The sequence below is a fragment of the Podarcis melisellensis genome, assembly GCF_964234715.1.
Source record: "Podarcis melisellensis genome assembly, chromosome: 4".
Taxonomy (NCBI): domain Eukaryota; kingdom Metazoa; phylum Chordata; class Lepidosauria; order Squamata; family Lacertidae; genus Podarcis; species Podarcis melisellensis.
In genome coordinates, this window is record NC_138531.1 from 78,418,334 (window position 1) to 78,444,430 (window position 26,097).

The 26,097-nt window shown below is 44.3% G+C and overlaps 1 protein-coding gene across 1 annotated transcript in view; it reads left to right on the forward strand.

The window, feature by feature from the left end:
- Positions 1–4,819: 4,819 nt before the first annotated feature.
- The window catches only part of SLC7A1 (solute carrier family 7 member 1), a 39,252-nt gene continuing 17,974 nt past the window's right edge, over positions 4,820–26,097 (forward strand). The window contains exons 1-3 of the mRNA XM_081909372.1: positions 4,820–4,946; positions 18,898–19,281; positions 25,321–25,479. Coding sequence (XP_081765498.1) covers positions 18,912–19,281; positions 25,321–25,479 — 529 coding nt within the window. The 5' untranslated portion in view covers positions 4,820–4,946; positions 18,898–18,911. The remainder of the gene's footprint in view (positions 4,947–18,897; positions 19,282–25,320; positions 25,480–26,097) is intronic.

Sequence of the window (26,097 nt, forward strand, 5' to 3'; positions counted from 1 at the left end):
CATATATATTTGATGTATACATGATTCATTTGAAGTTGTATAATGTAATCCCTCAGAAACTGACAAAAGTCAATCATTCCAAACCTTGCAGAATCAGGCATGCTTTTATTATTAGCTTAACAATTATGGAGAGAATTGGTTTAACTTCGGCAGTCTCCGCAACGTATGATGATAATAGTTCAAGGGGCCAGCCATGGAAAACACGAATTTCTCTAAACGGTGCTCCATCAGCAAACAGCAAGGCCTTCCTGATGTTTCAGGATAAAAGAAAAATTAACTAATCCTGAAACCAGGTGGAAACCGCATGCAATTAAATGTAAGTCCAATAGCCAGGGTGCTGTGATCCAACTGTTTGCATTCAGATAAAGTTTCTGATGCGCACCTGAAACTCTCCTTTGAGTTTAACAGTCGTATACAGTATAGAAGAGCCCCAGCTGTGTATCAGAGCACACCTGAGGCTCTGGAGCTTCAAACCTTTCTGAATCTGAATTAGCTATTTCACAGTGGGCAGATCAGCTGGGAAGTTTTTCAAAACCACTATTTTTCAAGGCCGGTGGGGAAGAGAATCAAAAGGTCCTTTTCATTTGTAACAGTGTTTAAAATGATTTTCCACCAAAACTGTAATGCATTTCTAAAAGGCAGGTAGGCGTTTCAATCAAAAGTTAGTACATTCTAAATGGAGGAAACATATTTCTGTTATTTGTGTCTTAATCTCTTCTCACTGCAACTGAAAAAGGGCTATGGGAAAAGTGATATAATAAATAAGGAGGGCAAGTGGGAAAGAAATGACTTGTAAAATAATGTAAATTGCACCGGGTTGTTCCTTTTTTGACTTTGAGCTGGTCCGATGAGATTGCAGATTAAGAAAAGGGTGTGCTATGTGGTGTATTCAAAATGAATTAAAGTTCTACATTAATCTAAGCATATTATATTTTTTCTCTTAGCCTGCCTTAGGCGATTAAGAATATATTAACTTTTGGATTAACAACAATAATAAGAGTTTTTAAGGGCACAGGCAAAAATGTATAAAATGCAGTCCATATTTACATTGCTCAAAATGGAAGCAGACTTTGTTATTTACTAACAGGGTTTGGCGACAGTATCTCCAATGGCAGACAATGATAATGGGAGCTGTACTCCCAACAGCACCAGGAAAGCCATGGTTACCATTGCTCTAGGTAACTTGCAACCCTCTAGTTACTGTTGAACTCCAAGTCCCATCTTCCAGTGTGGCCAATGGGCAGAGATAATGGGAGCTGTAGTCCAACAACATCTGGAAGGCCACAGCTTCCCTACCCCTGGCTTATGTTAAAGTTGAGAAATGTGGTTATAAATTCAATGTGTAGCCACTCTGGGAAGATATGGAAGCTCCCTGGGCTTATGAACAGTGCAAATTTAAACTGATTAAGGCATTCCATCTACTCAGGGAACCCTGAGAATCCTAGTTCTTTGAGAAGGGACCAAGGATCTCAAACAGAAAGTTTTCTGCAACTCACCAACTGCAATTCTCCTCCTCTTCTTTTTTTTCTTGGGGGGGGGGACCATGACAGTTAAAGTGGTATAAGGTTGATGGACATTTGTGGTGTACTGTTTCTCCCTTGCTTTTTCCATTACGATTTGTGGAAATACATGCCATTATTGCATAGATTGGTAGTTGTATGTTTACATTTTTGAAAAGAACAATAACAGGAACCATTTATTTTTAATCCCACTTTAGCCACAAAGCAGGTTTTACATGAGTAGCAACCTTATAAAAAAAAAATACTCAAAAAAAAGAAAGAGAAACTTATTTTACAATATTATGTAAAAACAGCAAAAAAAAAAAAGTGGTATATTGAAGGCTAAGGATGAAAGCCTATGACTTACACATGGAAACCAAGCCCATTGAAATTGGTGGGATTTACTGTTGAGAAACATGCACTTGACTGGATGGCATAGCATGTTTACAATGGTAAACATGCTTACTTGAAAGTAGAGCTATTTGAACTTCTTAAGACTTTCAACTAAGGCTGCTCAGAATTAGAAGTGTCATTGTCATTTGTGAAATTGATGCCTGCTTTTTAAAAGGCTCACGCACTTTGGGCCCCCCAGATTTTTCTAAACTGCAGGTCCCATCACCACCAACAATTGGCCATGATGGCTGGGGATGATATGGGTTGTGGTAACACTTGAGGACCCAAGGTTGGGGAAAGCTACGCTAAAGGGCACAATTACCCTTGCAGCACACAGTAATCTTGAAGGTCAGCTGAAGAATAGTTATTCTAATATATCCATTTAAAGCATTTTATCCTCCATAAAAGGCGTCCCAGAGCAGCTTGCGTAAGATCAATAAAGACAGTCTCTTCTTGCAAGCTGTTTCAGGCAGATTCCATAAAACCACAATGACTCATGACTTAGGTAGCAGTCCCCACCCCCTAACTAGGAGTAAGCCCCATTGAATTCAACAGGACTTACGGTACTTATAAATAGAAACGGACTGTACTGTTAAATCTGGTAGAGAACAATTTTAGTGACAAGTTACATGTTTTAATTAGACCCTCAGTGTTACATTTGAACTGTTAGGTGGCTCCATCTGTCAATTTTTGATTTCTAATAATGAATATCATTTTTAAAATGTCTTTACCACCCTCCATCAAGGGACACGGGTGGCACTGTGCGTTAAACCACAGAGCCTAGGACTTGCTGATAAGAAGGTTGGAGGTTTGAATCCCCGCGACGGGGTGAGCTCCCATTAGTTTGAAAGCACGTCAAAGTGCAAGTAGATAAATAAGTACTGCTCTGGCAGGAAGGTAAACAGCGTTTCCGTGCGCTGCTCTGATTCTCCAGAAGCGGGTTAGTCATGCTGGCCACATGACCCTTAAGCTGTACGCCGGCTCCCTCGGCGAATAAAGCAAGATGAGCGCCGCAACCCCAGTCGGCCGCGACTGGACCTAATGGTCAGGGGTCCCTTTACCTTTATACCACCCTCCTTCTGAGGATATCAGGGTAGCTTACAATAGAAAAACACAAAAATACATACCATAACAAACATAAACAATGCTCCTCCCCATCAGTTTAAAAGGCCATATGTTATTTAATTAGCCAAAGACCTGGGAGAAGAGGAAGATTTTTGCCTAGTGAGCCTCCTTGGGGAGAGCATCCCCAGTGCCGGATTTACGTATAAGCTAAACAAGCTATAGCTTCCGGCCCCACTCTCTTGGCCCCCCCCCAAAAAAAATTAAATGAAAAAACCTGGATGCACACTTCTAAAATACAATATAAAAAACAAATAAAACCTACATACAGCAACAGTGTTTTGTGGTGTGTAGGCTCCTATGATGTACGTAATGGTAAGTAAATTACCATATAGCATATATTCAACATAAAAAACCGTGCCAATTTGTTGTTGACAAAGGACAGCTGGACATATACCTTCAGTAGCTTAGGGCCTCATCAAACCTAAATCTGGCCCTGAGCATCCCACAAGTGGGGAGTCACTGCAAAAAAGGATCCAGGTCGGTTCATATGGGGAGAGGTGGTCCTTAGATTGCAGACTCTTCAATTCTCGCTATTTTTCCAGGGACAGTCCCGGATTTATAGAAGCTGCCCCTGTTTCTGATCTGATCCCAGAATGTCCCGCTTTCCCTTAGGACGTCCCTATTTTCACCGAAGAAATGTTGGAGAGTATGAGACTGTAGATCGCTTCATCAGATGCATGTAGTGTTATCCTGAGTTGCTGGTGCGTACATACATGTGCACGTGTTTGTCTGTTTTGATATGTCTATGTGGTTGCGGTTGGGCAAAGAATTGTAAAGGAGCAAGAAGAAAACGAAATACCAAAAAATCCACATTGTTAGCAGCGGCCATTCACAAAGCAAACAAAAACGGCATTAGACGGCACAGACCCGTCCAGGCTGAACACCCCAAACCAGCAAGCCTAGTGTGGCATGCCATTGCCCATTGCTCCCTTCCTGCCTTGACGAGCGCAAAGCAGAGGCGGCTTGGTCCGGGGTCCGTCCCCTTCTCTCCCCCCCCCGCCCTCTCGTGCCCCTTCCCTCCCCCCCCCCGCCCTCTCGTGCCCCTTCCGTCCCTCTCGCGCTCTTTCTCTACAGCTGCCCCCTCCTCCTCCCCTCCCCTTATCTCTCGGAACCTTTCCAGTGACGCGGGAGATAATGACACACACGCGGTGACGCTTTGAACTTGCCTCCTCCTCCTCGCCCGGGGCGGGGGAGGAAAGGTAAGCTGCGTGCGTGTGGCGGGGGAGTGGAGGGTACAGCCAGACGGAGAGAGGAAGGAAGCCGAGACGCAGCTGGCGCGCTTCGCAGCCCTGCCCTCGGAACACACCCTTTGGGCGGGAATGCCGAGTGGGGAGCGGGAGAGGCGCGCGCGCGCTCAGCCTCCTGGGACGCGCCGAGCGGTGCCCCGGGCGCCTTTCCAAACGTGCCAACACTGGGACGGGCAGAGGCGGCGGCGGCGGCAGCCCTGGGCTACTGCGCCTGGCTTGACCGCCTCAGCCCGCGGACGCTCCTGTCGTCGTCGTCGTCCCTCAATGCCCTTCTCTTCAGACGGCCCGCTTCCCGCTCGGCGGCGTCCTCCCTGCCTCCTTCCCTTGCTATAATAAAACCGCCCGAGGGGGTGGAGAAAGGGCGAAGGAGGCGACGCCGGCTGTGAGCCGCTCGGAGTCCCTCCCCTCCGCGCCTTATTCCCCGCCCTCGTCGCCTGCGGCTGCCTCCATTCACTACCGAGGAGGGAGGAGCCGCCTCGACGCGTAGAGACGAGCCGCCGCCACCGGCAGCACCTTTTCGGCCCGCTCCTGAGATCGCGGCAGCCGGCGAGCGCGCAACACGGCTTCACGCATTCCTCGGCCGCCGCCGCCGCCGCGCGCTCCTTTCCCTTCCTTCTCTCTCCCTTTTCCACCAGCTGCTGCTGTCACCGTTTCACCAGGAACTTGACCGGGCGCAGGCGGGGTGAGTAACCGGGGTGACCCCCAGGCAGCGGTTTCTCCCCCAGCGCCTGTGTCCTTTCTTTCTCCTCCAGCCTCTATACATGCAGAGTTGGCTAGATCGCCTTGCTCGGATGTCCCTTTGAGTTGGAAGGCTCATCCGGAGAGGTGGAGAATCGGGGGTGGGTGGGGGAAGCCCCGGGAACACGCGGGTCCGGTTCGCCCACATCTCTTTCTCTGAACGAGATCGCGCTGGCTGGCTGGCAGGCAGGCTTTTCCGCCCGGCCCGGCCGCCTTCTCACTGGGCGAACATGTGCTCCGGACCTCAGCCACATGCTACGCGAGGAATCCATTTTGCGAGCAGCGTGGTGCATGATGCAATATTTATAGTGTAAGTCACGGCGTAGAGGAAGTCGGAAGGGACGTCCTGCCTAGGTAGGTCGAATCGGGGATCATGCGGCTGGGGTGGGGGTGTTCAGATCGCCTTTTCGTTTCTCTCTCCCCCCCCCCCCCAATTCCACTATCCCCTTCCCACATTGCGATTTCCAGAGGGTGGGCAAACTCTCCCCTTCCCCAACTGCGCACCGCAGGCATATGATGGGCTGATCTAATTTGGCTTTGGGAATGAAAAGCGTCCTGCCTTAAATGGCGCTTTTTTTGGTTCACACGTGTGTGTGTGTGTGTGTGTGTGTTGTTGCGGGAGGGGCGAGACATTACTACAGTGCATTTCCGTCTTTGGTCTTAAGTGTTTATGGAGGGGACTGCCCCAGGACTACAGTATTAGCATCTCTCATACTTTGGCTCGAGATATCCTTCTGATGCAATTCACCTACGGATTACGTTAGAAGTAGTGAGCCAGTTATTTACGGTAAAGAACCTTCTTGGCCTTCCTTACCAATAATAGCAACGGAGCAGAGAGCCAGGGCTAAATAAATCCAAGGCATAAGATGTGTAGGATATGCTGCTCAGACTCATGTGCTGAATTCTCTGCTTTTAGGTGTCTGTTATTCCCTTTTTTGGGGTGTGTAATCAAATATTCCTCCTAGGTGCTAGATTCCTTGCTGCTTTTAAAGAAACCTGAAAACTAGAACACAAGCACTTGTAATGAAGCCCAGATAAGGCAAGGCAGAGTGCTTGTGTTTGCCCAGCATTTAAAGCCATAAAGTTGGTTTCAGTGGCTTTCTCTTGCCTACTGCCTCTAAACTGCAGTGGAAATTTTGAATGTGATTTGGAATGCACGGATCCAGTTTGTTTGCTTAAGTTTCTAAGGGAAATTGCTGCTGTTAGGGGCAGGAAATCACATTAGGATAGTATCAAGGGATTGTTAATCACCCTTGATGTCTGATGGCTTTTTAAGCTAGCTGTTGTTGCCAGTTACTATAGTGGAAATATGCCACATTTATTTTTAAGAGTGAATGTACTGTACTTTCAAGAATCACAGTTACTCCAAGATAAAAGGAACAAGCCCACATCAAATCCCTTCGAAACTCTTTGGCAGGTTTGCACTAACAGGGTGGCATTAGAAAGCCAATACTTATGCAACTTTCATTTTTGCAAAGTTACTTATGGTGCTTGGATTCGAATTCCGAAGTCTGGCAAGTAACCCATAGCGCTCTACTGCCAGACCAAAAGCTGCCTAGATAATCTGATACCCGAGATGCAACACCGCTAAGCAAGTGGAAGCCAGAGGAGAACTTTGCCTCAGTTACTTCTAAGCGGCTGGATGACACTCTTGGCTTGTGGGAATTGGGTCATAAGGGTATAAGCAGCCACGTCATCAGAATATTGCCCTTTCTAGGTCAGGATTGCATATCAGAAACCCAGTGTGATTCTTCAGGGTATGCTATATTCTGCAATTTCCTTTAAACTGAAAATTCTGGAGAATGACGGTACCGTGTCCGCTATGAAAGGCACATGCTCCTTTTTTATTTGTATCTTGAATTCACTGTGTATCTTTTAAGTTGTCCAGTTTTTAAAACAGACTTGTTTTCAATTACAGGTATTCTAGTTTTTTTTAATTAAAAAAAATATTGATAAAACATTAACTTGCGTTGAGTTTGCGTTGCAATCTGAAGCAATGTTTAAAGTTGTTCCTCATCTTGGTTTGCTGCTAAACTTTGCATGCTTTGTTGAAGCCAGCGTCACTGGATACAAATAACAAAGCAGTGCTAGCATTTGGAATGTTTTAGTAACAGGTATCCAATGTTTCACATACATACTTGGCCTGTTCAACATTCCTTCTCCTTTGGCCACAGTGAACTGGTTGGGTTGTAACATTGCCATAGCCTTGTTTTACGAGAACTAACCTTATGTTTATGTTCTTCCTCCTTCCTCCAGTGTGGTCACGAGGAAAAGATCAGAAGCTTTTGATTCTGTTTAGATGCAATTTAGCATTGTGTCTGAGCCTGAAAAACTTAACAATGATTGGACACAATTGCAGATTACAATTTCTAGTTAATCAGGAACGGAAATCTTAAATCTCTTTTCTTCATCTGTGTGTGATGGGGAGTTCATACAAGCCCAAGGCATGTAACAACAAACCATAGTTTGTTAAATCTGTACCATGCCCACAATACTAGCTGGTACCAAAATTTCGCAACTCCTGGAATGACCTCACCTGATGCTGAGATAATAAATAAAAGCAGTGTTAAGTGTGTGAACTGCTTCAAATTAATGAAAGCTTCCCTCCTTTTTATTACTTCTGCAATTATGATTCTTTTTATAATGATTATAAAATAATTATGGTGTAATTATATGAGAACAGCTTTGTTTCCACTTGCCTTTTGAGACATTTTGCCTGCAGATGCTTTCTTAGGAACCAATTCAAACAATGTTTTCTCACTCATTAGAATAATCTGTTCAGATGAGCAACATAGCACATGAGCTACTAGGTTGTGGGGCTCACAGGAGTATCTGAAATCTCCAGTATTCATTTCAGAATGTAAGGCGATTCATGTGTTATGATGGTCACACACAAATGGGGCTGTCCACCATACTGTCAGCTGTGTGTTTGCCTGAGGTGCAACTGGCCTCAGGTGTGTTTTGTTTCTTTGATGTTGGCATGGGTCTTCTAAAACTGCTCCAAGGAAGAAGATGTGGGGGAACTAAAACAAGAAGATATGATAAAATAGGAAATCTTGATGAGGCATTCTGGCAGGAAATGCGCATGAACCTGTACAGTGTTGGGACATGCAATAACCCTTTCAGTCTAGTTATGCCTTTGTTTGCTGAGAATTAACAGTGACCAGGTATATTGAGAATGTAGTTTTGGCTCTCCTCCTAATAAGCTGATTAGCCTTCTCTGACAGAGACTCTTTCCCTACTCTGCTTACTTGTCTCATTAACTTTTCCTGCGTCAGTGCAGCCCGTTGGAACTCTGGGTCCTGTCCTGCCTTTACGGTGACCTCCCAATTCAGCCTTTAATTTTCTTTTCTTTCATGCTTTTGTTTGGGTTTGTTTTCCTTCCCATTATAGTGTTTCAGCTGTTGGAAACAAACTTGGTGATAGGTAAAGGATTAAAACCGAGAGTCTGCATCTCACTGCCACTTACTATTATGCCAGCATGCATAAGGATGTAGGAAGCTGATGCACACTGAGGCAGATGGTGGGTCTACACTAGCCTTCCCCAAACTGGTGCCCTCCAGATGTTTCAGACTACAACTCCCATCAGCCTTAGCCAGCAGGCTAGTCTATACTGATGGGCAGCTGGGTTCCAGGCAGGTGTCTTTCCTAGCCCTATGTAGACGAACCTAGGACATTCTGCATGCAACTCATGTGCTCTAGAGTTGAACTATGGGCCTCCCTATAAATATCTACATGTTGATGCAGAGCCAGCCCAGGGTGCTTTGCCGCTTGAGGCAACCCCAGCTCTTGGTGCCCAGCAGTGCCTCCGCCACCACGGATGTGCCCCACTGCTCGTGTGCAGTGTTAGAAACTCAGATATATGAGCTAGCTGCCAATTGGCCCCTTAAACCAGGGTTACAGTTGCCAGAATGGAATGCCTCGTTTTTGGGCCAGAGGGCTCAAAAGTCATATTTTTTTAATACGACTTTTGAGTTCCTGAATTTTTTTCTGATTGTGCAGAAAAAATATAACGGATAGCATTCTAAAGGATGTGTTGTTAGTGTGTGAAAACAGCCAAGATCCAAAGATCCCTAGGCATGCTCTCCAGATGGGGGAGATGGCAGGCACCATCTTGACGCCTGGGCATTTTCACTTGGTCACAAGTGGCCAACAGCCAGGTGCAGAATGCACCTGATGAATTTTGAACACTGTTCCTGTGGGCATAGCCTGTTGCTCCCGTTCCCCTCTCCTTCTCCTTGGGTGCACCCCACTGCTACTATGGCGTGTGTGGGGGCGGCAGCAAAGTTGAGTGGCGCGTTCCTAGGGTCCAGATCTGCCACCAGAGTCAACCATGTTGCCTTGCTTTATGGCCCTGTGTTAATACCAGGTTTCAAACTGGAGACCTTTTGTGTATTAGAAAACTCATCAAGGTGCAAATACATTTTTTCTGTAGATCCTTGTTTTCTCTATAACCAGTAAACAGGGAACCTCATTAGTGGGGAGCTAAAGCTAGTGGGGCTGGGAGATTCTTGCAGGAAAACAGCCACATTTGGAATGAGTTAAGGTGGGTTCCATACAGCGCTGCGATGCGTAGGTAAGAGTTTGTATTTTATGCAGAGATTTAGTTTGCTTTGTGCGGGGGGTGACTTACTTGAAACAGTTTGCTTCAGTCTAGGCACTTGTATTCACTGGGAAGCAAAGTTTGTTCGGTGGGATCACTGCATTTGTACAAATACAGATAAGCACAGTCTTCTCCTTTCTCAAAAAGTTGAACTTGCAACTGGTGACCTTTTAGGTAAAGATCCTCTCATTTTCTGCTGGGAGAAGAGCAGCATTCTTGAGAATCCTCAGTCCTTGATACCTGAGTTGTGAAAGTCCTTGCTTGGGCAATACGTACTCCCTCCCCCTTGAGTAAGTGCTGTAAAACTTGCTTTTCTCACATAGGGAAAAGGCAGATCTCACATAATTTCTACCGTGGATCTAGGGAAGGGGTGGAGAACCTTTTCTGGCTGGTGGGCCAGCTACTTTTATCCACCCCCTGTTGGAGCCACCCACCTGTCAATCAGCCAACATCACACTTTGAAGTCCTGATTGTCGGCAGCCTCCACTCTCCTATTTTGAGCTTCTAGGCTTGTGCCTTGAGATCTGCAGGGAGTGCCCTGCTCACAGCCTCTCCCTACCCCACACCCCCAATCTTTTTCTTTGGACTTTGGGGAGTTGGATATTATCTGTAGACCAACAGTCAGTAACCTGACTGGGGGGGGGGGGAATGTACTAATTGCATTATTTGTCATAGCAGCAACCAAAGAAATCAATATGACATAAATAATATTAATTGGCTATTGGAGAAATAATAAGATAATACTGTATCCAAAGCTAATCCATTAAAACAATTCAACAGCCCAGATAAAACACATTTTTTTATTTGTAGGAGCAGCTGCAGGCTAACAGTACAGTACAACCTAACAGCTCAGTTGCCCAGAAATACCTTTATCATGTTGTTTAAAGAAGGGTTTTTGCAGCTTCTGTAGTCTTGCTCTGTATTTAGCATTGGGCTCCTGAGACTTCAGAGGCATTTCTCGTTTTCTGTTCCGACAGCATAATCACTGTTGCTTAGCAGGATATAGTGGTGGGGAGCTTGGGGCTGTGTGAGAGTGCCTGTTTGGCTCCACTGGTGCACTTGCAGAGCTCTGAACTCGCCACACCCCACCCATTTAGCTGCACTACCCCAACCTCCTCACTGCCTGGTCCTTTTAAGCAGTAGTGATACTGCAGTTGGGAGGGTGGCAGTGCAGCATTTTGCCAGTTGCTCCAGATGATAACAGGGCAGTAGCCTTTCTTATGCTAGCAGGTGGAGAGCACTTTCCTAGCACTGCCAAAGTGACTCTGCATGTCGCAATATCTTCTGCAGTTAAAGGAGTGGCACTTTTTAAGCATTGGAAGTGAAAGGGAGACAAGCAGTTGTAGCCTATATACTATGTCTCTGATCAAAACACAGCTCTGAGTTACAGATTGTGCACATGTTTTCTCCCCGGATCAGTACAGAAGTTACATTTCTAGATCTCTAAACTCTTTCAAAGGGCTTGTGGCTCTCCAAATTTCTTCTAGTGGCTTTCAAAGTCTTTCAGAGCAGATGTTTGACTAGCTGCTGCTGCCAACTTCCAGCAGTTCCACTGAAGCCACACTTGTTGATTTTCAATAGAGAGTAAGCTTGCTCAAGATGGTTTTCCTATATCGGCAAAAGCACAATAAAGGAAATAATGGACAGGAAGATTTCTCAGAGAGAAATGCATCACTTAAAGCAGTAGTGCAGCTTTTACATATGTGGAAGGGTTGCGGTTCAGTAATTGAACATCTGCATTGCATGCAAAATCCCCTAGGCTTAATCCTGGACATCTGAAAACCCTGAAGAGCTGCTGTCTGTTAGTGCAGGCAATATTAAGCTACTGCTCTGACTCTGTATAAGGAAGCCTCCTATGTTTGTATGACTTCATAGACAATTTCAGTCTGCCATGTGTCACAATCCGGTTCTTAGTACTCCTATTGTTTGCTATCAAAAGTTATTGATATACAGGAAAATAATGCTATCGTCTCCATTGCAGGAGGAGCTTTAACAAAAACTGGTTGTTCCTTAGGTAGTACTGTCAAACAAACACACTGTCCTCGGTAAAGTAATTTTGTTTGGATAATGCACGAGGTCCAAGGAATACGAAGTTTCAAAGCAAATACAAAACAGTGTGATGCATGACTTAAGAAACCGTCTTTGATTATAGACGTGTTCATGCAAGTGACTTGTAACGCAGGCAGGCATGAACGCATGTGGTTGTAGGATAAAAGACTTAAAATCATAGCAAGAGCAAGCCAATTTATAATCTTCCAGGACGGAATAAATCAAAAAACAAACATTGGAGTTCATTGTTTTGAATTTGAAGATGTTAAAACGGAAGTAGGACATTTAGTAGAACTAATTTAAGGCTGCAGCCCTAAGAATGTAAAAAGATGCAAAGGCATCTATTAGAGCATCCTAAGTGGCTGATCAGATACCTATGAGAAGCCTGCATGCAGAACATGAACACGGTAGCATTCTCATCTTTCCCAGCATCTGGTGTTCATCCTGTGCTCCATGAATGTGTCTACCCCTCCTTAAATTAAAACTGTCATAAGTTGGTGCTGTCACTACATTTTGTGGTAGCAAATTCCACTATTTCACTATGCATTACTATTACAGTACTATTTTACATGTTCTGAATCTTCTGACATTCAGCTTTATTGTATGAGATAGAAAGAAAAACCTTCTTTTTCTGCTTTTTGCACACTGTGCATAATTTGTGTGTGACAGCCCCACCCATCTTGATTTTAAAATAGGGAAAGGAAGTGGATATGGTCAGCAGGTTAGATCCCAAACTCCCCCATCCCCATAGAACACTTTGAGCTGTCTTACCTGTCAGTCAATTTATTGTAATTGGTGTACAAATAATATTCGCGAAAAACAAAATGATATGCAAAGAACCTTCCAAAGGTTAAGTTGATCACTGTGGAAATACCCTGTGGCACTAATTCTTAAACAGCTTAGCTGTTTGCCTGTTGACTTCTGAACCCAGTTCTAGGTTGGCATCTAAAGCCCTGAAGAACCTGAGACCCAAATGAGAGAGCACCTTTTCTTGTATCAACCTGCCTCTACATTATAACCAGTTAGTGAGGCTTTTTTTATAGTCCCTGTCCTGAATAAGTTGTCTGGTGTGAGATCCTTTGGCAGAGGCTTTTCAGTGGTGGCACCACAGCTGTGGAACCTTCTCCTCACTGAGCTGATTAATGTGGATTTTTAAAAATATTGTGTATAAGGTATGTGGTCCCCTGGATATGCTGATAGCCCAACGGATGCCCAATTGTGCAAAAATTAGGAACATTTCCTCATTACTAGGAAACATAACAAAATTAGCTAAGAGAGGGGTGCTGCTGGTCTGAGTATAAATGCCTCCTGTTGGCTTGGTAGTATTGGTTGTGTGGCCTATCCATTCCAGTGCCTTTTAAAGAGTTCTTGCAAGTTCCTTTAAAAACATCCCTGTGGAATTTAGCCTCTTTTCCAGATGATTATTAGCCAGCCTAAGTTCTTCCAATAAAACCCCTAGCCTATTAAGCGCAGCACATTCTTTATAATCATATTGTCCAGTAGAGCCCTGCCCGTTAAGTCAGCTTGCAGGAGATGCTTGTGGGACTTGCATTCTTGGTTTCCATGGTGATATTACAGCATGACCTGATACTTTTATGCTGCCGTGTCTCTCCCCCCCCCCCTCAAAACTCGGGCCTAGTTCTCTCTGAGGTAGTAAACCTTCATCTGGGCAGTAACATTTCAATGGCAGGGAGCCTTCATGAATGAATGTTAACCTACACAATACTTTTCCTTTCCCCTATTTCTCTAGACATGCTACGTTTCTATGTGCCCATAAAACACTCAACAGTTCTGGAAGAACAGTCAAATGTTTAGACCCCACCAGCGTGTCTGAAGTGATGCAGACCAGGTTTAACACCTCAGTGGGGAGTAGGCCTCGTTCTCTGCACCTTGGGGTTTTTGCCACAGTAAATGTTGGTTGCGTCGCCTTTTCTAAGTTTGCATTAAACTTCCCATCCCTTAAGTGATGAGGTTCTGCAGTTTCCATGGCAAGAGTGCTGTTTTCTTCTGGCAAGCATAATAAACTCCAATTTCCCTCCTAATCTGGTGGTGGTGGTGGTGGCAGGAATCTTTGCCACAGTTATGTGGCCCAGAGAGGGCCTAGGAACCCTAGAGGAACTCTGCAAGTAAGCTGTGCCCCTATCTAGTGGGGAGGAAATCTGAAGTGCTTGGGGGTACAGAGACGAAACTGCTGGGTTGGGAGACTGTAAACTGTAAATCTTCCCTCCTCCTTCCAGAAGAAGTGTTAGGAAACTGCCAAGCTCTGTGTACATTGATCATGCTCTAGAAATATAATTTTATGTATTTAAAGAAGAGCGGGGGGAGCCGGAGAGAGAGAAACCTTGCATTTCCAAGGTTTTAAGAAAGAAAGTGAAAATTGCTAGGGTGTGGATACTCGTGTTTTATGTCCCTCTCTTGCACGCTCACAAATATATACACTCATTATGTCTAGAAAGCAGGATGCATAGGACCTTTGTTGCTAGAAGATCTGAACATTCCATTTTGACTGAGAATTCTTTCCACTTTTACCGAGCCTTCTGAATCGGCCCCACAGACTCTGCCTGCCTTTTCTTTCTTTCTCTTTTAGAAAATTGCAGCTCACAAAGAAAATGAAACCACCTCCTATGCATTAAAGACATCAGCCTTATTCAGATGCACAATCTTCGGCTTATTTAGCTAAGAACGATATGCACTATGTATCAAACGTGGCAGGGATTTTATTGAAAGTACACTTCTTTGCGATGGTGTAGATTAAAGACCACTTCCTAGAAAAGGGTAATCTGGGAGTTATACAGCCAGCTTGGAGTCTCCACCTTTTAGATTTTCTTTATAACCCACAGAAGTGGTACAAATTAAGAGTCTCAGATTAAATTCTGAAACCATCTGTTCCAGAACGATCCCCCAGATTTCACTATAGTTTTAGAATGTGTAGCCTAAAGACACTAATCACTAAATATCGGAGATATGAATCGGTATTCTCAGTACTTGTTTTTTCTGAGGGCCTCTTTATATAATGCATTTTTACACATGAAATGTGAATGCAACAAACAGGTGTTTGAAACAGTGTGTCCTCTGGGAATGTATCTTAGAGCTGGTATTGGCCGCAGGTCCCTGCTGAGTCTGCTAAACTTAAACTTGTTTTTCTTCATACAGAATAATTGGTAACTATCTGAAAGATGATAGTTAATTTGGTTAGAGTGTGGTGCTGATAACGCTCAATCCCTGTGTGGGACAGCTGCATATTGGACTAGATGATCCTCAGGGTCCCTTCCAAATCTATGGTTCTGTGAATATACGTTCCTAATTTTCTACTAGAACGATTAGCTACCAGTGCACATTCAATTATGTATGAGTGAGGCAGCAGTTGAGTCACTTTTTCAACAGATGATAATATTCCTTTCTGAGTCCAGCATTTTTAAAGCTTCAGTTCTTTTTTGTATAGGATTTGTAAATGTGATTTTAATTAAGGAATATACTGCATATGATCACCTCCTTTCTGTAGGGCCTTTTGAAGCCAGGATCTTGAGCATCTTCAGCAGATTAAAGCCACAAATCAGGCGTGGGGTACTTTTGGCCTGCGAGGTCTTATGGGACTCCAACTCCCATCAGCCCCACACAGTATTACCAATAGTCAGGGAAGATGGGATTTGTAGTCTAGCAACACCGGTAGCTCCACAGCCACATCAACTCTTATGTATATATTGTGAATGTAGCTGTTAGGTCCTGACTGTTGTGATCCTTCGTAGAACAGCATGGTGAATGTGCTTTTGCTCTTGTGAAAATTATGAAAGTTTGATTATAAGCAGTATTTCTCATTTGGTTATTGAAGAATTCCCTCCCCCCATTCAATAATTTTAGCTGTTATGCAAGTTGCATTGCCTTTTCATTAATAGGTGTACATATATCGCAAGAGTCAGTACCCACTCTGGGCTCAATACCCACCCACTTTTTAAAAAAATAAAATGACTGACATTAGTGTCTGAAGGCGAATAAGTGTGTGGGTGATGCTGCCATGGCAATGCTTTCTATTGACAAGCTGTTCAGTTCTGATATTGTCACTTACTGAAATGCCGTTAAAATGTAAGGTGCGTGGGTACATGTGCGCAGCACACACACAGCCTGTCACTCAAGCCTGTTTGCCAGCACTGCAGGAAAGAGGCATTCGGTGATGATGCAATTTGAGCGGTTTGTTGCAATCGCTGCAGAACTGCTGGGCAGGTCCTGTTTAAAGAAAAATGTGGTCAGAATAGTTATAAATGGTTGGCTTAAACCTGAAGGGAGGGAAGGATGAATGCTGAGCATTGTAACTGGAGAGAGGGAGAGGCAAAAGATGCCCATAGGTATTGAAGAAAACAGTAGTATCTATTGTACGTACAGTGTCATTCAGCATAGTGCAAGTACCTCGGGAAACGTGAAATACATATAAACAGAATGTTCCCACAGGAAATTTACATGCTAGTGAATTTAAGCCTGTAGGACATTGCAGAGATAACGTTCCTTGATCCTGTTGGTTTCATGTAAATGTAAAAAAGGTTAAAGGTAAAGGACCCCTGGGAGGTTAAGTCCAGTCAAAGGCGACCATAGGGTTGCGGCGTTCACCTCACTTTCAGGCCGAGGGAACTGGATGTTTGTCCACAGACAGCTTTCCAGGTCATGTGACCAGCATGACTAAACCGCTTCTGGTGCAACGGAACACCGTGATGAAGCCAGAGCACACGGAAACGCCTTTTACCTTCCGATTGCAGCAGTACCTTTTTATCTATTTGCACTGGCATGCTTTTGAACTGCTAGGTTGGCAGGAGCTGGGACAGAGCAATGGGAGCTCACCTCGTTGTGCAGATTTGAGCTGCCGACCTTCTGATCGGCAAGCCCAAGAGGCTCAGTGGTTTAGACCACAGCGCCACCTGCACCCCCTGATGTATATGTATATATATGGCTGGCTGAAGCTATTCAACCCATACAGCTACATTCTGGTGATGAATATCACCAGATATTCATCTGGCTAGGCAGAACAGGCTGAGCTTGTAGCCGTGGGGGCATGTTAATGAGCCAATCAAATGTGCTTTCTGGATTCAATAAATGGATATGCTATATCTAATCTATATCTATCTATCTATCTATCTGGTCCACATGGTTGGAATATCTGACCCCTGCATATGCAGGAACAGCTTGTTTTAAATAAGCAGCATTTCAAAGTAACCCACTTCTTGGAAAAACAATTGCTTCCCCATTCTTGATTGTAAGAGGGAAGCATTCAGGGGGGAATTTGCTAACTCGGAAAAAAGTTAGTCACCTCTTCACTGAGGAATCTACATTAAACAAAAAAAAATCATTTATCTTTGTTGAAGGTCAGATTCCTTCCCCCTGCAAAAAATATCTGCTGTTGCTAGAAAAGAAGATGAAAAGTTAGGATTTGTGCTTGTTTTGAATGAAGGAATAATCAAGAAGCCTCAAAGTCCTACGATGTCACTGGGACTCAGAACTGGCAGTCTAGCCTCACCCTTCCTGATCTCACTATTTGATGTCTGCATTTTTTAAAGGCACTAACATAACCCAAATTCTGCAAGAAGAAAAGCTTAATTAAATCCACATATTTCCATATTAGCATTCTTCTACTAGACATGGGGAAGGCCAAAAGGCTATGCAAAGCACAGATCTTGCTCCTACTCTTCTGCTTCTGAAAATTACTAGGCATTCAAACTTTTAGGTTGGAAGAGCAATTTAGACACCAGTGGGAAACCAGCAAGCAGGACGTGAGCTCCAGAACACTCTTCCCCTCCTGCAGTGACTGGTACTCAGAAGCATACTGTCTCCCAATATAATCCTTTGTCCAGGTAGCAGCTTTCTGCAGCTGGTTTGTGTGTGCACATAAGTTACAGAGCATTGCCTGACCCTAACTAAGCAAGATCATTTGTCTGAAGACAAGGACCGCAGTTCAGCACAGAGCTAGATGTGTTGGGTTGTGGGCTAAGTGCCCAGAACTTCCCAGAAGTGAGACTGGTTACTATTTGGCAAAAAAGCATGCTTCTCAATGTGATGGAAAGCAAAACATCAAACACAGTTTTGTTTGAAAGCCATAAATTTTTCTCTTTCGTCACTGAGGCTGAATCCTGACAAGGCAGAGGTCCGGTGCCTGGGTGGTACTTGGGCCTGGGAATTGAATAGGCAACTTGTTCTGGATGGGGCTACATTCCCCCTGAAAGACCAGGTAGTTTAGTCAGGGGATACTCCTTGATCCAGCTTTGGCCCTGGAGGCCCAGGTGACCTCGAGTGGCATGGAGTAGCTATGGGTGTTGCTGGACAGAGATAGCCTAGCCATGGTGACTTATGCTCTGGTAACTTCATGTTTGGGTGATTGTGATGCACTTTCTGCCTGTGAAAGTAATCTGGAAATTGAGGTTTGTGCAGAATGTGGCCTGGTTCAGTCCCTGGCATCTCCAGATGGGACTGGGAGCCCCGGAGAGCTACTGCCAGTCAGTGTAGGCAGTACTGAGCTAAATGGACCAATGGATTGACTTCTGTGGTTATGCATATCCTGTTTTATGCATGATGGCGTATGGACAAAGCTATTTTTGCATAATACCACTTTGAAGGAGATGTGGGTGGTGCTGTGGTCTAAACCACAGAGCCTAGAGCTTGCCGATTGGAAGGTCGGCGGTTCGAACCCCCGCGACGGGGTGAGCTCCCATTGCTCGGTCCCAGCTCCTGCCCACCTAGCAGTTCAAAAGCACGTCAAAGTTCAAGTAGATAAATAGGTACCGCTCCAGTGGGAAGGTAAACAGCATTTCCGTGCACTGCTCTGGTTCGCCAGAAGCGGCTTATTCATGCTGGCCACATGACATGGAAGCTGTATGCCGGCTCCCTCGGCCAATAAAGCGAGATGAGCGCCGCAACCCCATAGTCGTTTGCGACTGAACCCTAACGGTCAGGGGTCCCTTTACCACTTTGAAGGTTCAAATACAGTGGTATGTTGGGTTACGAACTTAATTTGTTCCGGAGGTCTGTTCTTAACCTGAAACTGTTCTTAACCTGAAGCACCACTTTAGCTAATGGGGCCTCCCGCTGCCGCCGTGCTGCCGGAGCACAATTTCTGTTCTCATCCTGAAGCAGAGTTCTTAACCCGAGGTACTATTTCCGGGTTAGCGGAGTCTGTAACCTGAAGCATCTGTAACCTGAGATACCACTGTACTTATAAGTGATTTATTTGCACGTTCTCTCTCCTTCCCTCTCCCCACCCTTCCAGGTTTCATCAAGAAGATGGCCTACAACGGACTTGTTAGTTTTGGGCAGCAGCTGGTTCGTCGGAAAGTGGTGGACTGCACAAGTGAGGCCAGCCGGCTGTCACGATGCCTCAACACCTTCGACTTGGTTGCCCTTGGCGTAGGCAGTACGCTTGGGGCAGGAGTCTACGTTCTTGCTGGGGCAGTGGCTCGAGAAAACGCAGGACCTGCCATTGTCATCTCTTTCCTGATTGCTGCTCTGGCTTCTGTGCTGGCTGGACTTTGCTATGGGGAATTTGGTGCCAGAGTCCCAAAGACTGGATCAGCTTATCTCTATAGCTATGTGACTGTTGGCGAGCTGCTGGCCTTCATCACGGGATGGAACCTAATTCTCTCCTATGTCATCGGTGGGTAATTTTTTGTGCTGTTGCTTCAATTATACTGTGCAAAATGCACAGCAGGATCTGTGAAAAATTGTATTTCATACCCTGTTTATAGCTGCAGTTTCCTTTTCGAGAGTTCAAAGCGCTTTGTGCAAGTTACTATGTTGTAATAGGAAATGCGCAATATATTTGGATAAGGAGGACTCTGTAACAGACTCAGGCTCGGATAGTGAGTGAAGGAGCACTCTCACTAGGAAAATAACAAGGGTGTAATCTAAACCCATTTAAGTAGGCTTACAGGTGTTTAGATTGGGCCACAGTTTTTCTTGTTGCTCCAATCTTTCTGTGGAAATTCCCGTTAGCTTTAGTTACTGTTCCAGCAAAAAGGAAATTTGTGTTTGGGCTCCTCTGTTGGATTGAATTCACAGAAGCAAGCTCTCGTTTTTGCCTCCTGACTAGCAATTTGAAGAGTTGGGGAGACTTAATCTGAAACAATTCCTCTTTTCCTCTTAGTTAGGCAATTGGTGCTCTCAGAATCCACAAAGGGACCACCTGATAAGGGGGCAGAGCACTTGTGAACGAACATTCATCACTATGCATACATCTGATTGATTTATTGCTTAAAATGTTGCCATGCTGCTTTTCTGAAACTTGAAGCTGCTTACAAAAAAGAAAAAGAAAAGTAGGATAGTAGTTAAAATCAAGCCAGAAAACACAGAAATTGCCAGTGTTTCATTTTCTGCAACATAATTAAAGCCGGGGGTGCCTTTCAGCTCTATGTAAAAACATGTAGAGATTTTGAACCTGTTTATTACATTTTTATACCATCTTCCCTTCCATCATCAGGCTGGACAGCAAGTGCTGTGAAGGCCTTGCGTCTGGCAGCTGCAAGTTCTTGCCTCACCCACTTTCAGAATGCAGAGCCAGGGCACTGATAGGAAGACTGCAGGGAGGGCAATGTGTCTGTGTGCTTTATTATGGAGGAAATAACTTGCGAAAGATAAAATATAACCTTGATAGAAGAGTGAGTGGAATAATAAGAGCAGGGAACTGTTGGGTGGAGTTCGCTGTGTGTGTTAGATTGAGGGTGTTGGTGGCAAAATGGGGAGTGGGGGGCTCTGAGGCAGGCAGAGAGGAAGTGAGATGAAAGGGATAATGAAAGCATATGTAAAAAGAGATCAGGCAATACGTTAGGCCAGGAAGCAAGAACTATAAGACTCTTGTCTCTAACAACTTCCTGTTCGGGAGCAATTACATACACTTTTATGTTTTAAGTGCCCACATTCTGGTCTGGGTGGGTTCTAAGGTAAATACATCTCACCCCACCTGTCTTGTGTGGATGCAGTTGAGACTTCTCTGGAAGTCAGTAGGTGCTGTTTTTAAGGGAAGGCAGGACTCAGCGGAGTAGTGCGGAAACTGATTTGAGTCGCCACCTATCGATCGGCTCTTGTGAGGAACCTAGGGAACGTCGCAGCAACGTGATGCACGCCAGCCTTCCCCAACTTGTTGCCCTCCAGGTGATGTTGGACTAACATGTCCCATCGCCCCCAGCTAGTCTAGCCAGTGGTTGGGAATGATGGGAGTTGGGAATCCCAGCATCACATCTGGAAGGCACTATGCTCAAGGAAAGTTCATGTACATAAAGAATGTAGGTTGATGAGTCCTAGAAGCCTTATTTGGGCATTATGCTCTTCAGTAGGGTCGTGCAAGGGGGGAGAGATGGTGGACGAGCATCCTCTTCATCAGGTGGAGGACGGCTGTCTGCAGCAGGGAGCCTCTTGTTGTCATGGAGACTGCCTGGAGAATGCTGCGCTACTTGGAGCCTACATGGTTTCCTTCCAACTTACGTAGGACGACAGGGGTGCTGGTGCTAGGCAGACGCGTCTCATATGTTCTGTTCACTTGTGAGTATAATGTCTGTATACGACTCAAGTTTAAGGCGGCTGAACGCAAAGTTCTATAGGAAGTTAATTAGACTATTCATGTGTTCTTTTGAATGCATGAGGCCTTAAACGAGGTAGAAGGGAGCAGGTGTATGTCTGCTCCACCCTTGATGCTGAAGGGAGGTTGTGTGGCCATGCTTGCAAGCCCCTTCAGAGCTTTACACAGGAAGGGTTTGGGGTGTGCCTGGTGTGTACAGGAGCATTGGGGAGTGGCTGCCAGCACATGCATCCCCTGTACATCCTTTTGAATGAATTAACAGGGCTTTAGAATGAATAGGGTAAGTGAAAATTGAGGCCCGGTTAGTAGGAGGACATTGCATGCTTAAATGCATTTTTATATAAAAATTCTAGTGCGTAGGAAACTGGCGCATTCAGGAGGGAGCTAGGCCTTTTCCATTGATGTACTAGGGGTTTTGTGTATGTGTGTTTTGGAAGCTTGCATAGAATCTTTAACATGGAGGCAGCAAATAAGAATGTGATTCCCTCCCCCCCCCGCCCCAATCTACAGGCCTAAATGGCACAGTCCCAATAAGGCAGTATCCCATAATTATTCTGGAAGTGTAGATTGTCTCTAATACATCAGTGAAGCTCTGTTGATTTTTATTAGACCGAATATTTGTACAGTTCATGCAATTTGATAAATTTATTTTGTTGAACATTGAGGAATTGGCTTTCCTTGTAGTAGTGTCCCTAGGGAAATGGGGTGTTTATTGCCTCATATTCATTTAGAACAACTTCTTTTTTTATGCCCAGACAGCAAGATTAATTTAACATGTTGACATTGCATCACTTAACCTTCAGGGACTTCTGCATCATTATAGCGACTGTGGTTTGAAATCCGCTCAAAGCAGGTTTTTGCTTGGCAGTTCCTGGAATGTAGCTGAACAATGTTGGTCTTTGATGATATCCAAGCTATTTAGTACAGTCTTCCAGTGGGCAGTTTTTGTTGCAAGGAGAAGGCATTTAGCTGTGTGTGTGTGTTAAGGTGGGAGGATAGATATTAATGTTTTGCTTGTATTTCTTTAAATACTTGCTGAAGCACAGCATGAATTCATTCTAAGGATAGAATTTGTTTAAGGAGAGAAATAGGAGTGGTGGTGTAGGGAAGGGTGTGGAGGGAATGTATCTTGAACTTCAAAAGCTCCCTATTTATTTACATCTCCTTGGTTTTCATGCACATCATTTTAAGGAATTTCCTTGCTTTTGTAGGTGTTTATAAATGTTGCAAAACACAACTCTTGTTGATCAGAGAATGGGCCCTCTCCATAACTTCCTCCTTTTAGGCAGTTCCTCAAAGCTTTGTTTAGTAGCTTAAGAACTGGATATAAGTGCATTCTACGAGTGGTCAGGGAATATTCACAAACAGTATACTGAAGGGTGAAATGTCTTCATTTTTAGCACTGTGCATAATCTATCTTAGTCCCAGCCCATAGTGTTCATGTGGTCATCTGGGTTATAGAACCGAGCAACCTGACAGCTTCTTGAATCACTTCCTCTAAAATGGTGTCCCCTAGATATTGAGGTCCCCCCTACAATCCCTCCCAATGGCCCCCCCTAATGCTTTGAGGTCCCCCCTACAATCAAGCAGTATAAAAAAAATGAAGTCATAGAATTGTAGAGTTGGAAGGGATACCAAGGGTCATTTAGTCCAACCCCCTGCAATGCAGGAATATAATAAAATAAAGAATTGTTTGACAACCCCATTCCCATCAGCCCCAGTAAGCATTGCCAATGGTCAGGGATGGTGGGAATAGAAGCCCACAGGTAGACCTGAGTGCATTAGCCCAATGGGAGTAACTGATGCTCACATGGCTATAGCAGTTGCCTGAAGTCAGTAATTTGGGCCACAGTTAAGGTGGGACAGCACCGGTTTGAGAAGAAGTGGTCAGTCTTGCCTTGCTTCCTTGTGCAACCAGCTTTTCTTGCTTTCCTCTCTCCGGTACTAAATTCCTAGATCCTGACACTGCTTTCTAATGCCCCAGCCTATGTAAAACTATCTGTGCAGTTGTGTTGCGATGAAAGGCAAACTTTTCCCCATGGGCTTTGCAGCATGGCTGTTGTTTCTATCTGGTCTGCTCACACTCCGTCCCTGTTAACTTTTGAAATGGGGAGACCATATTGGAGAGATGAATTTGTTCTGTGGAATCTGTTGCCCCTACTACCCTTTCTCACCACACTTCTGTGGACCACACTTCTTGAGTTTTCTCAGTAGCCCCTGGCCCCTGTATACTATGCTGCTCTTGAGAAGAACATTTCTTGACCAAGGTTAGATGGGCTTGTGGTAAGATGCCTTAGCTATCTCACTTTCCCCCAGTGCTGTAAACATTTTAATGGAGTATACTGTTTGTTACAGAATTGGAATAATAATAATTATTTATTATTTATAGCCTCTGGGTGGCTTCCAACAGAATATTAAAAACACGATAAATCATCAAACATTAAAAACTTCCCTAAACAGGGCTGCCTTCAGATGTCTTCTAAAAGTCAGATAGCTGTTTATTTCCTTGACATCTGATGGGAGGGCATTCCACAGGGTGGGTGCCACTACCGAGAAGGCCCTCCGCCTGGTTCCCTGCAACCTCACTTCTTGGAGTGAGGGAAGGCCCTCGGCACTAGTCCTCAGTGTCCGGGCTGAACGTTTTGGGTGGAGACAGAACAGAGTTCAAGGTTCTGTTCAATAGATTCCGAAGCAGAGGATAGAGAATTGAATTAAGTCAATGAGGGCTAAGCATGTGGAACTCATCCGCTAGAAGTCTTTGAATGGATTTGCCAATAAATCAACGACTATATATGTCTAACCATGAGTATTTGCATAGCCAGTAAAGGTAATTTTGATGGAAAGAGCTTCCCCCATTGCTTATTGTATATTCATGGAAGCAAGTGTATGTGGCAGCCTTGAGGGATGGGCATAGGAATGGGACACGCATGGTGGGGCTGTGAGAAAGTAAAGACCTTCTGGGGGGTATATTCACGAGGAATTTAAAAAGATGTTTAAAATTTCGATAGAAAAGATGCTGGAGGCGTATTTATTAGGCATTTTAGGCAAAGACATACTACAGGATAAGAAAAGATTATTCTTATATGCCACAGCCGTAGCCAGACTATTACTTGCTAGAAACTGGACAGGGGATACTATCCCCACAAAGGAAGATTGGATAAATAAACTACCATATTTTTCGCTCTATAAGATGCACCAGACCACAAGACGCACCCAGTTTTTGGAGGAGGAAAACAAGAAAAAAATATTCTGAATCTCAGAAGCCAGAACAGCAAGAGGGGATCGCTGCGCAGTGAAAGCAGCAATCCCTCTTGCTGTTCTGGCTTCTGGGATAGCTGCGCAGCCTGCATTCGCTCCATAAGACGCACACACATTTCCTCTTACTTTTTAGGAGGGAAAAAGTGAGTCTTATAGAGCAAAAAATACAGTATATGAATTTATAGGATTAGCCAAACTAATGGCAGCCATAAGAAATCAGTCTAATCAGAGTCTAATGAAGGAATGGCAATGTTTTGAAGATTATATGAAGAAGCACTGTTCTAAAGAAAACTTATACTTATACTTAGATATACTTAGAACAAGTATGTAAAGAGGAACTAAATCAAGGTAAAATTATTAATAGAAAAAAAATGGTCAATATAAGGACACAATGTAAATAAAAGTGTGCAGTAAAGAATGTCGAGTTTTGGTGGAGGAAAGCCACATGGGTGCAAAATATAGTTGTTTATTAGTATATATGAGTTCAGGTTTGGTAAAATATGGTTTATGAATTGTAACTATGTCTTTCGTTTTCTTTCTGTTTGTGAATAATAATAATAATAAATGTTTATGGGGGGGGGGAATAGTTGCCAACGATTTCCAATCCCCGACCCTAATGCCTTGGATTATCATCTTGAAAAATCCATGTGAGGAATGACAACAGTCCCTGTGTTGTTGCAGCATATAAATCACAGCGCTAGAAGTCCCTGCCCCAAATCTTCTACTGTTAATTTCTTTGATTTACGATTGCACCACATAGCCAACTGTGGTTTTTTTATGTTTAACAAATTACCCTGAAATCAATGGATATAGTGTGGTATTAAATAAGCAACTAAGCAACTCCCAATTTTTATTCTCTGACAGGGACATCAAGTGTGGCCCGAGCATGGAGCGCAACGTTTGACGAACTCATAGGCAAGCATATTGGAATGTTCTTCCAACAGTACATGTCCATGAATGCTCCTGGTATTCTAGCAAAATATCCAGACGTCTTTTCTGTTTTCATTATCCTGATCTTAACAGGTAAGACAGAGAGAGAAAGCTGGTTTGGGAAGTTTTTCTGGACTAAGAATTTGTTGTCCTTCTGCATTCTCTTTGTTGGCAATCCCAGGAAGAGCAAACACCCTAGCCTTGTTTTCAAAGCTGCTTTGTTTGCCTCAAGTGTCAGATTGACCTGTTGGAAAGCTAGCAGAGTTAGGACTGCAGCAGCCACCTTCCCTTTGAAATTGCTTTGATAAAAGAAGGCGCAGTAGGCGCTTTAGTGGAAATGGGTGTCAGGCAGCAACAATGCTTATTACCGTAGAGGAGGAGGCAAGCTGGAAGTCTTCAAACGCTGCAGAAGAACTTGGATTTGTTAACTTCAACAGTCTGCCAATTCCTTTAGAGCTCCAGCCAGGAAGATGTGGGGAAAGAAGACAGGGCTGCCATCATGCTGGTGGATGGCTGTTTATCTTACAAGAGTCAAAACATTGAAAAGCTGTATGGACTTTATTTATTTAGTGAGCGCAGAATTTATTCTTTTAAAAAAGGAGAAACCACCCAGCCTTGAAGACGCATGCAAAATGTGCTGGATATGAAACTGCACAAACTAATTTTCTCCCTGGTATATTTTGGCATTTGTGGAACAGTGGCCCGGTTGAA